General features: G+C 38.3%; 1 protein-coding gene across 1 annotated transcript; it reads left to right on the forward strand.

The window, feature by feature from the left end:
- Positions 1-3,810: 3,810 nt before the first annotated feature.
- On the forward strand, positions 3,811-8,449 carry LOC133792235 (uncharacterized). The gene is made up of 7 exons (XM_062230144.1): positions 3,811-3,922; positions 4,007-4,330; positions 4,428-4,631; positions 5,923-6,193; positions 6,385-7,521; positions 7,636-8,142; positions 8,395-8,449. The coding sequence occupies exons 1-7, from the start codon at positions 3,811-3,813 to the stop codon at positions 8,447-8,449; spliced, it is 2,610 nt and encodes an 869-aa protein (XP_062086128.1).
- Positions 8,450-12,355: the final 3,906 nt, after the last annotated feature.

Here is a 12,355-nt window from a genome sequence, read left to right on the forward strand (position 1 = left end):
TCAGATCTAACGGCCCGGGGGAGGCGAATGTCAAAGGTCACCCCATCCGATGGTCCATGTCAGCACATGAGCATTAATGAAGGACCCCCGTGCGGATGGGATACTTCGGGATCTGTGTTGACGCACTAGCCTAGGCTTAGCGACCCTTGAGGTGGCTAGGTGACCTTTCGAGGCCGAGATCCATCCATGCAGCAGTCGCCTGGCGACACGTGTACCCCTGCCACGAAGCGGGACTTAGGTAAACATACCCGGACACTGGTAAATGGTCTGGGCCCAGTATACGACCATCATCACTCCCCTTTGTCATGGACCCACGATTCCAAGCAGGAACTGGGAAGGCAACCGTGGATTGTCTGGGAACAAAGCAAGCCTCCACATGCCGGCCCCAGGCGAAGGCTTGGGGGTAAATGTTATCCCCATTTCCTGTCGTGGGCCCAGGACGATGGTCCAGGCCCATGGTCTGGGCGTTCGGATATGGGCCCGGCCCAAGCCTGCTTGGTACAGGAGTAACCAAGGGCTATGACCCAAGCGTGATTCTGGACCTGGATGGCGTCCGAGATGGTGATCCAGGAAAGGCGTCTAGGAGACGTATGGACAGTTGGGATTACAGTTGGAGTATACATAGAACGATCCCGGAGCCTGGTAACGGTCCGGGCCTATGGTAAACAAAGAGGGACAGAGGTAAACGAACCCAGATCAGGTCCTCCCAGTTTGGCAAGGAAAGGCATCCGTGACCCTGAAGCCGCCCCATGACGCGTAGGGGTTGTCCCCACTTTTCCCCTACGGAAAAGGCCACCTCAGGATTGCATGTCGCTGTTTCAGACCGGTGCTGCCAAGTACTCTGACTGGCTTTGTCCCCTGAATCTGCCTCGTAACTCGAAGTGCCCAGACCAAAAGCACCATTTTTTCGGGTGAAATGTAGTTCTTGGGCCGCCCTATTGGGCCTTAATTATTCTCGGACCTGTGTATTTTTATCTTTTGTATTGGGCTTTCGCCAGAGAAGCCAAGAGTATCCACATCTTTGATGGGCCCGGGTCAAACCCGGCCCAGGTCCAGTGTTCCTATGAGCCTATAAATACAGGCGATAGAGCACTGGAAAAAGGATCTCTCTTCGACTTTTATACAGTTACTCTGTCAAAACATAGAGAGAAACTCCATTGTAAAAGACTTTCCAAGCTCTAATACAACTGACTCGTGGACTAAGGCTTATTAACACCCCAACCACGTAAAGATCCTGTGTTAATCTTCTAAATTCCATATCATTAGTGTAGTTTCTGAAAACCTCGGTAAACAGCGGTTAATGGGCTAAAAATGATACTAAGGATGCTTAAAGGAAGAGTTTTGATGAAGAGATGAGCTGAACGATCAAATCTGAGATTTTTTTTTAATTAAAGTCGCGACTTGAGGTGAAGTGAGAGGCACATATGTTTGCTGTAAAGAGTTAGTGTTGCGACTTGGGCTTACAAGTCGTGACTCAAGAGGGAAACAAAGGCTTAATTTAAGGGGAAAGTTAGACATGACTCACGACTTGAAAATCAAAAGTCGCGGCGCCTGAAGGTATTATATGAGAAAAAAGGGCCAAAACAGACACGGGCCACGACTCAGAAAAGGCCAAGTCGCGGCCCGTATAAGGAAAAACTCAGAAGCTTTTATTTTTTTTTACTGTAAATTCGTGTTTAGGGTTTAATTAAGTCATTAGGTCAGTTTTTAATTACGTTTTTTAGAGACTAATTGTGGTTCTTAGGTTAAAAATTCTGTAGTTTCATATTTTTATTTCTTCTTCAAGTTTATGAATAATTATTTTGTTGATTAGTCATGTCTAATATGAACTAAACAATTTTTATCTGAGGTTTAATGTAGTCACTTGGATTTCTATCAAATGGAATTATGACATTCTTTTGATTTTTCTTCTCTATTCTAATCTATATAATGTGTGTATAATGCTAGTAAATACTTGATCACTATTTTCTTGATTTAATGATTTTGATTCAAAATTTGAAAGATGAGAATTGAATATGCTATCATTATATAGACATAGGTTGAATCAAATGATCAAATGACATATATAGGAGTTCATAGTAATTAGGTTTCCATGCTTAATGCCTTCTATATGTTTAAGTTTATCACAGAGATGTAGAAAACCTGCATATAGGTTGAGATCTTATATCTTAAAAAAGAATAGGAATCGATTTATGTTAACCTGCTATTAGAAGAGAAAGAAAGAAATCTAGAATTGATTAATACAATTAGTAGAATGAAAAGTTGATGAAATTAACACCCTAGGTATTTTTCATAGTGATTTAAATATTTTATTTAGTTGTTTTTTTGTTTAAAGTATTTTCATATTTAAAATTAAATTCAGAAATCAAATTCTTAGTGTCAAATATGAATTTAAAGAACAAGTAGTGGTACTTGGAAGACAGCCTTCGAGGGAACGATACTTTACTTATCATATATTACTTGATTCGATTGCGTGCACTTGCGTATATATATATTTTCACGAACAATTACTAGCGTAGTAGGAAACTTTAGTGGAGATACTTTGCATGCTGAGAGTATGTAGAACTGGACCAAGTGTGATTTAATAATACTTGTTTAAATACCGTTTTGTAGTATTATAAAACACATCAACTGATGATCATATACAAACTGATCTTAATCCTGAAGTTACTATGAACTCATATATAGGTTACTTGATCCTTTGATTCACGCGTTACGGTTTGTCAGAATGATCTGGCTAAGAACTATTGTTTCGAGGACTCAATGATGTTTATGGCTAGGGACATAGCTTAACAAATATGGAATCTACACCTTCTTATAGATTGAATGATGATTTCATATTAGGTTGGCTTTTGGAACTGAAAAGGTTATCGACGTCAAATTCATAATTAGATTATGAATTAACATTCACTAGTAAAGTCAATGGTACACTAGGAATCAAGATATAATTAAAAGGGTAAAACGGTAATTTTATTCCGTTCTCTTATAATATTTACAGTGGGGCACGTTTTCGTTTCTCTCTCTTCCATGGCGAAGAAGAAGAAGTCGATTCAGAAGCCGATGACTCGATCGGTTGCTAGGAGTTCTCTGTCAATTCACGATGCGAATGAACAGGAAGGCTCTGATGCTGGTGATGCGATCCTTGAAGCTGATGTTCCGATTGAGGGTCTGAACCTAATTGCTGAAGTGATTCATTCGAAGGAAAATGCCGAAAGTGAAGTGCAGGTTGATGTGAATCGAGTTATTGGTATGGAAACTCCTTCTTTGAATCCTTATAGCTAGGCGGATAAGGTGGAGGAAGGAGGTTATCAGGCCTCGTCTCATAATCAATGGCAACAGTTCACGGCAAGTAAGCTCTCGTTCTGTGAACAAAAACTAGAGTTTTTTGAACCATTGATCAAAGATGGTAAGAAAATTGCTCAGGTGGATGTTGAAGAGGTCAAATGCCAATCGGCTAATTAGAGCTCTGTAGTTATCTGTATGGTTATTGGTGCTAATCCCCCAATGGCTGTATTCGAAGGGTTCATCAAAAGAGTTTGGGGTCATCTAGGGATTGATCAAATAGCTAGAATGACTATGGGATTGACTATGGTTAAGTTTAATGATGATTCCACTCGAGATCATGTGCTTGAAAATGGAATGCTTCTGTTTGACTGGAAATCAGTTATCATCCTTCCTTGGACTACAGATCTCAATGCGGTTAGACTAATCTGATCAGTACCTCTGTGGATTCGAGTATATGATTTAGGCCTTCAGTATTGGGGAAGAAAATGCATTAGTGCTCTTGTGAGCATGATAAGAAAACCGATTATGGTGGACAAATTTACTCGAGAGCGATCTAGAGTTCAATTTGCTAGGGTTCTTGTGGAGATGAATATAACAGATAATTCTCCTCGGATTATACAATACCTTAATGATATTGGTCAGCTTATTGAACAGAGGGTGGATTATGAATGACTTCCTATTAAGTGCAAGACTTGCTCTGGATATGGTCATCCCATGGCAGACTGTAGGAAGGGGATGAAGACTCAGTGGGTCAAGAAGGAAGTTCAGCACAAAATTACTACTGAGGAGGGGAGTGACAAGGGAAACCAACTCACGGTTGATGCTCCTGATTTGATTAAGGGATCTATTAGCGCCACTAATGCTTTTGATGGAAAAAAAATCAGTGGAGATACTTGGCAAACCCCAAAGAAAGTGGTTCTTCATTCCAAACTGGGACAAACTGATATTGATAACATTTCGGCTGCCAAGGTTCAGAATGGACAAGGACAGAACAACAAAAATACATTTGAAGTTCTTCAAGGGCAAGTGGAGGGTGAGACAGGAGGTAATATTTCTACCAACTCTTCTTATGGATAATTGCAACATTTTAAGTTGGAATGTGAGGGGGTTGAATGGTACTAATAAACAGGCTACTGTTTTAGATATTTGTAGAAGTAATAAAGTGGGTGTTGGTGCTCTGTTGGAAACAAAAATGAGGGGGAATAAAGTCACTGAGCTGATGACTCATAAACTTACTAACTGGGATTTTTATTCCAGTCCTGTTACTGAAGGAAGAATATTGATCATTTGGAGAAAGATCTTTGTGAGGGTTATTGTTATAGAGGAGACCAATCAGTACGTTCACTGTTTTTTAAAATGGCTGGTCAGAGACATGCTTTCTGTGCTACATTTGTGTATGGGCTTAATACAGTGGAGGAGCGAAAGAGTTTATGGCAGGGCTTAACCACATGTAGTAAAATCAATATAATTGGAGCTGTAGGATTCCAATTTAGACCATATTTATACTGTTAGAAAGCTAATTCAATTTTCTACAACTTTCTAGAAATACTATATTTCGAAATTAATAACATAACTGGGTCAAAAATAGGTCGGACGTTACAGTACCCTAAAGTTATGGAAAATCTATTTAATTATCTAAATAACAACCTAATCCACAAATAAACAAGATTGTGACAAATGTCATGCTCCTAATGGTCTTGGAAGATTCTAGAACTTTCTTAAACTTTCTTTTATTTAAACTATAATTAAATCCTTAAATAAACATGCACACGACAAGTGTCATGATCTTATTAATTCTATTTAAACCTTATAGAATAATAGATAACATCTTTATCATCAGCTATATTAATCAAACCTTATGTTATAATTAATATTCTTAAACTATAGGTTAAACTTATGAAATCTATAAGTGTTGCTACGAGTGTTCAACTACTACTACTACTACTGCCTACTACTACTACTACTACTACTGCTTACTACTACTACTACTGCCTACTACTACTACTACTGCCTACTACTACTACTACTACTACTACTACTACTACTACTACTACTACTACTACTGCCTACTACTACTACTACTGCCTACTACTACTACTACTGCCTACTACTACTACTACTACTGCCTACTACTACTACTACTACTGCTACTGCTGCTGGTACTGCTGCTGCTGCTACTGCTGCTGCTGCTACTACTACTACTACTACTACTACTACTGCTGCTGCTACTGCTGCTGCTACTACTACTCCTACTGCTGCTGCTGCTGCTGCTCCTGCTGCTGCTGCTGCTGCTGCTGCTGCTGCTCCTGCTGCTGCTGCTGCTGCTGCTGCTGCTGCTCCTGCTGCTGCTGCTGCTGCTGCTGCTGCTCCTGCTGCTGCTGCTGCTGCTGCTGCTGCTCCTGCTGCTGCTGCTGCTGCTGCTGCTGCTCCTGCTGCTGCTGCTGCTCCTGCTGCTCCTGCCACTACTACCACTACTACTACTACTACCACTACTACTACTACTACTACTACTACTACTACTACTACTACTACTACTACTAAGTTCTGGGACTCTACACCATTGTTCTTGTATTATTTCTTCCACATCTTTTGAGAATATGGGTATTAAACTGTTTCGATTCTACAATTTTTGGACAGATCATAAAGAATTAAAAAAGGTGGTGCTAGACAGCTGGAGGAAGCCGATTAATGGTACTGGTTTGAAGGCTATTTACTTGAAGACCATGAGACTTAAACACAGCTTGAAGAAGTTTAACAGGGATAATATTGGGGATATAGGTGTGAACTATCAGAAAGCTAAGGATCGTTACCAGGAAGCTCAACTCCAAGCTCAGAAACATCCCAGGGACTCTGTTTTCCAAGAGATTGAAGCGGCTGCTGTTGTAGCTTTCAATGTTCAGGAGCAAATGTATCACAATTTTTTGGCTCAAAGAAGTAAAATTACTTGGTTAAGGAAGGGAGATTCGAACACCTCATATTTTCATGCTTGCTTGAAAAAGCGTAAAGAAGAGAATAGAATAGCCACTTATCTAAATGAGCAAGGTAAATAAATAAATTATTTTTTCCTAATGTTGTGGCTCATTTCTTGTATCACTTTAGAAGTTTTATGGGTATCCCCAGCTCCACCACTACACAGATCAACTTACAGTGTATTGAGACGGGTAACAAACTCTCGGTTGATCAACAGCTTTCTCTCTTGAAACCGTTCTCTTATGAGGAAATCAAAACTGCATTTTTTAGTATTCCCATCAACAAGTCTCTGGGACCTGATGGGTTTGGTTATGCTTTCTTCAAGGTTTTATGGTTGGACATTGGAGGAGATATATGTAGAGCAGTTGGTCATTTCAATGAAACGGGGCAATTTCCATCCGAGCTTCATAATACAACCATTTCATTGGTCCCTAAAACAGATAACCCTGCTCGGGCAGTAGACTACAGGCCTATTGCTTGTTGTTCCATAATATACAAGTGTATTTCTAAGCTTTTGTGTTCCCGTTTGGACAAGGACCTTCCTAGTTTAGTTCAACAAAACCAAGGTGCCTTTATTCAGGGTAGATCGATTGCTCATAATATCTTGATATTCCAAGATTTAATCAAGAATTATGGAAAGAAAACTACCTCTCCTAGATGTGCCATCAAGATTGACCTAAGCAAAGCTTATGACACTGTTGATTGGTGGTTCCTTGAAGAACTATTGAAGTCCTTATGTTTCCCTATGAGGTTTATAGGTTGGATTATGACCTGTCTAAAAAACACAACTTACTCCTTGCTTATGAATGGACGAGTTCAAGGTAGCTTTAAAGGTGAGAAAGGGAAGCGACAAGGAGATCCTATCTCTCCTCTTATATTTGTACTAATAATGGGGTATCTTACTCGGAGACTTCAACTGGTAGCTCAAAGGTCTACATTTAGATATCACCCTATGTGGCAAAGCCTTAAACTTCTAAGTCTGTGCTTTGCGGATGACTTGATTTTATTTTTCAAAGGGACTCAATCTACTGTTAGGGTGCTTAAAGTAGCTCTAGAGGAGTTTAGCTCAACTACAGGGCTCCATGTTAATACTAGCAACTCTCACATTTATTTTGGGGGAGTGACTACAGTGGATAGAAAGACCATAGCTCATGAGATTCAACTTAGTGAAGGGTCATTTCCTCTCAAATACTTGGGAGTTCCTATGCAGCCTACTAAGTGGAAACCTGAGGATTGTGGCATTATTATCCAAAAGATCAAACTGAGGTTACATACCTGGGCGAGTAGGCATCTCTCTTTTGTGGGCATAATTCAACTTATTCATTCAGTGTTGTTTGGTCTTTGAAATTACTGGATGATCATATTTGTTCTTCCCCAAAGTGTTGTTAAGGAAGTTGAGAAGCTTTGTCGTGGCTTTCTTTGGGGTCTCAATGGTAATAGAAGTAAGATTCACATAGCCTCTTGGAAGAAAGTTTGTCTCCCTAAGGCTTATGGTGGTCTCGGTTTCAAGGATGGTTCCAATTGGAATCGTGTTATTTTAGCGAAATATATTTGGGCCATTTCAGAGAAGCATGATCTGCTATGGGTCAAGTGGATTAACTCTGTTTATTTAAAAGACTCCAACTTTTGGGATTACAAGCTGAAATCAGATTCGAGTTGGTATTGGAGAAAAATTGGTCACTTGAGGGGAAAATTTAGCCAATTTGAAGTGAGTGCAGCTGGTTTAACAAGGACGTTTAGAGCTTCTAAACTCTATAGCAATTCTCTTTGCCAACAACAGGTTGATTATCAACAAGTAGTTTGGTGCAAGATGTCTCTCCTTAAGCACAGATTTTTACTTTGGCAAGTTGTGAACGCTCACCTACTTACTAGAGATCTCATGATCAGGTTTTGTATCTCACTGGATTCAATATTATGTCCTGTTTGTGGTCTCTATCGCTAAGACTAATTAGTCACACTCATCTCTTCTTTGAGTGTTATCTTTCCCAGAAGGTGACAAATTTAATATTCAATTGGATGGGGTTTTGAGCTTGGCCTTTTGAGTTTACTGGGTGGACTAATTGGCTTGCTAGTAGAAGAACAGGGATCATACCTTCTATCACCTATATGATTCTTGCTGCTGTTGTTTATAATCTCCAGAGGAACTGAAATAGATGCATTTTTGATGGTTATTCTTGGACTGCTGATTGTATAGTTAATGATGTAAAGAGTACAGTTCATTAAGGTTATTCATTGTAAAGAATAGGAAGATGACCTTACAGGAACAAAGATTTATAGACAAACTTAATATGTAATTAGGTTGGGTGGAGAGCTAGTGTTCCTTTTGGTTGTATAGTTTCAGTCGGGTTGTATTGGTTGGTTGTTTAATGAAGTTCATTTCCTTCTTGATCAAAAAAAAATTATGAACCATCCATAGAGGACTAATTTATATGAAATGATTATATCAATGGAAACTTTATGGTTACATTAAAGTACTCAGTAAATATATATCTTTAATTCTCAAGAGTTCAATCTCATATTTATAGTGGAATAATCATGAGATTAATAAATATGATTATTGAATCAAAGAGTTTTGGTTAATAATCTTTTGTTTATTGGAGCTTGGAATTATTGGTCCATAGGTCCTCGTGGCAGCTCTATCAACACTAATCAAGGTAAGAGTTGATACAAGGGTTAAACTGTGAATGGGCTATTTGAGAGAATATTTATTCTTCAGGATAAGTGTGAAATTATGGGATAGTTGAAGTTGCACAATTTATTATTGCATTTGTGCAATTTTTGAAATTGTGTAGAAATAGAATAAATTAATTTTAATCACTTATTTTATTTAAGTGTGAATAAATAACTATGGAGAGTCAAAATTAGTTTTGATCATTATATTTATTTATTTAATAATAAGATGATAATGAAAATTCAAAATTTGAAATTTAAGTTGTTATCTTTTCCTCAAAAAGATGATACCTTATTTGGATATCTGATTATTAATTAATTAAAATAAAAACACATGAAAAAAATCCAAATCCCATTTTTCAGGGATAGGCCACACGCATAGGGCTTGGACTGCTCTATGCGTGTGGCACATATGATTTTATTAGATATTGATTTTTTTATTTTTATTTTTGAATTAATTAATAAAATACTTTTAAAATGGGTTTTAAAATGGAATGTTAAATTTTTGTCTATTATCGTTATTATTATTATTATGAAAGATGATTGATTTTATTATTATTATTATTATGGTAATAATGACTATATATTCTATATGATAGAAAATAGAAACAACAAGTCTTAACAAGTTTTTACAGAGAAGAAAAATTACCATCTCTTTTACAAAACAAAAATCTTTTCTCTCTAGCCTATAATCAAAAGTCTTATGAGTTGAGAATACTTTTGATTCACAAAATTGATCCTTGTTCTGTATGTGCCCACCCACATCTTGAGGTGTAGAGAACGTCTTGGAAGATCTAGGTGCGAGTACTCTAGAGAGGATAGGAAGATCGAAATATATACGAAAATATTCAAGGATTCTTGATAGGCTTCAAGAGGTAAATCATTTTGAATTATTTTTCATATACATATTATATATATTGATTAACATATTTCATATTAAAAGTTCCTCCTATAAAATTTTTTATATGAAATTTTTTGTTGTATACCATTACCACAATTTTCGCTGCACACTAGGAACAGTTCCTAACAGACCTCCCACATAATACAAACACCTTAATTCTTTTGTAGTTGAACATAGACATAAGCTATGTGATTATATTTTTTGAGTAATAATATAGATATAAAAACTATCTATTTGATAAGTGTACTACTCGTTCCTCTTTACATTCTCTGAAGAATTTCAACATGTTTGCTCCTGACTACAACGATGTCAGAAGTAGATATTCTTTTTCTATACACCTCAACACCTGCTTCGATCAAGAAGGCAGCTAAAAGGAAAGATTCTACTGGTGCCGGCTTGAGGGGAGACTCTTCTGTCTCAAATTCTCTAGCTGCACCAAGCCAGACTCCTCCTGAGCAGACTTCTCCATCTGATCGAACGTCACCTGCCAATAAGACTCCACCAGCCAACTAGCCTCCTCTAGTTAGCAATTCTCTTGCAACCTCGGTGGTTGACCACACCACACCTCCAAAAATAGTGGAAAGTCTTAAGTCCCCCACTACAATTAATGCAAACTTGACTCCTTCTTTTCCTGTAGGTAGTTGTCTAATCAGATCTATTCCCCATACAACAAAGGGCCATGGAATTTGCATTTGTTTGAGCTCATTAGGAGGTGCTCGAGGTATCTTAGAGAAACTTTGACATATTTTCGCACATACTCCATTGCATCTTCATTAATTGTTGGCCAAAAATACAATTGTCTCAATATCTTCTTTGCTAGACTTTTCCACCATGCGTGATTGCAACATAATCCTTTATGTACGTTAATCATTAGCAGCTTTGCTTCTGTTCTAGTGACACACCAAAGTAGATGCATTGAGTACCCCCATCTATACATCACCCCATCAATGATTACATATCTAGCAACGTTCCTTGTTATCTTTCGAGCTTCGTTTCTGTCTTAGGGAAAAGTCTTGTGCTCCAGATAAATAACATTTGGAGTCATCCAGGATGGGGAGTTGTCAAGCAGCAGCGCTGTCCCTGCTTCATTAATACTTGGTTGGGCAAGGTGCTCAACTGGTATAATGTTTAAAGTATCTGCATCTTTGGACCTTGCTAGTTTGGCTAAGGCGTTTGCATTTGAATTCTGATTGTGTGGTACTTTCTATATGGTATATTTCTTGAATTGTGCCAGAAGGTCTATAGCTTTGCTTAGATAGGAGCCATCTTTATGCCTTGAGCTTGGTATTCCCCTAGTATTTGGTTTATGACTAGCTGTGAATCACTATAAATGTCTACTGATAGGGCTTTAACGTCTTTAGCACGTCGCAATCCGCGCGAGCAAGGCCTCATATTTCACTTCATTGTTTGAGGCATTGAATACAAACAGTAATGCACAATGAATGCAATGCCCCTCAGGTGTAGCTACAATTATCCCAACTCCAGAGTTGTATTCATTTGAGGACCCATCTACATACAACTTCATTGTTGGCTAAGTTTCTTCATTTTCTTCTGGTGCTACCCTTTGCTCGTTTTCTTCTGATACTCCTGTGCATTCAGCAATGAAGTCTGCTAGTGCTTGTCCTTTGATAACAGTTTGTGGTTGGTAGGAGATTTCATACTGCCCAAGCTCTATTGCCCATTTAAGCAGTCGATTTGATGTCTCAGGATTTTGTAACACATGCCTGAGAGGTTGATCAGTTAGGACTGTGAACGGATGAGCTTGGAAATATGACCTTAATTTTCTTGCTGCAAGTAGTAGACATCATACCAATTTTTTGATCAAGGGGTATCTTGTTTCTGCCTTTATCAACCACTTGCTAATGTAATACATTGGATGCTGAGATTTTTATGCCTCCCTGATAAATGTTGGACTAATAGCATGTTCAGTGACTGCTAGATACAAATAAAAATTTTCCCCATCAATTAGCTTCGACAAGACTGGTGGCTGCACCATGTGCTCTTTTAGTGCTTGGAAAACCTTCTCTCTGTCCATTCTGACTTACTATTTACTCTTAGCAGGTTGAAGAATGGAACACATTTATTTGTTGACTCGAGATGAATCTGCTAAGAGCTGCAATTCTTCAGGTGAGGATTTTCACTTCCTTTATCTTGGTTGGGGACTTCATGTCAATTAAAGCTTAGATATTTTTTGGATTAGCTTATATTCCTCTTGCCCGAGCCTACCCCAAACGAGCACTTTAAGGGGTTAAATTTCATATTGTAATGCTTCAAAATAGTGAAGCATCATGCTTGATCTCGAAAGTGCCCCTAAGCTTTGTTTGACTTGACCAACATGTCATCAACATACTCCTCCATGTTATTGCCTATCTGGTGCTAGAACATCATGTTAACTAGCTGCTAGTACGTCGCGCCAACGTTTTTGAGTCCAAAATTCATTACTTTGTAATAGTATAAGCCCATGTCTATTCTGAAGCTAGTATGCTCCTCATTGGGAGGGTGCATGCTGATTTGATTGTACCATGAGTA

Source organism: Humulus lupulus, chromosome 7 (genome assembly GCF_963169125.1).
Source record: "Humulus lupulus chromosome 7, drHumLupu1.1, whole genome shotgun sequence".
In the NCBI taxonomy this organism is placed as follows: Eukaryota; Viridiplantae; Streptophyta; class Magnoliopsida; order Rosales; family Cannabaceae; genus Humulus; species Humulus lupulus.

Excerpts from the sequence above, each read along its gene's own strand:
- LOC133792235 (XM_062230144.1), top strand. The coding sequence starts at position 3,811 with ATGGTGGACAAATTTACTCGAGAGCGATCTAGAGTTCAATTTGCTAGG. Across the intron at positions 3,923-4,006 it reads ACAATACCTTAATGATATTG|ACTGTAGGAAGGGGATGAAG; the intron begins GTCAGCTTATTG and ends ATCCCATGGCAG. Across the intron at positions 8,143-8,394 it reads ACTAGAGATCTCATGATCAG|AGGAACTGAAATAGATGCAT; the intron begins GTTTTGTATCTC and ends TATAATCTCCAG.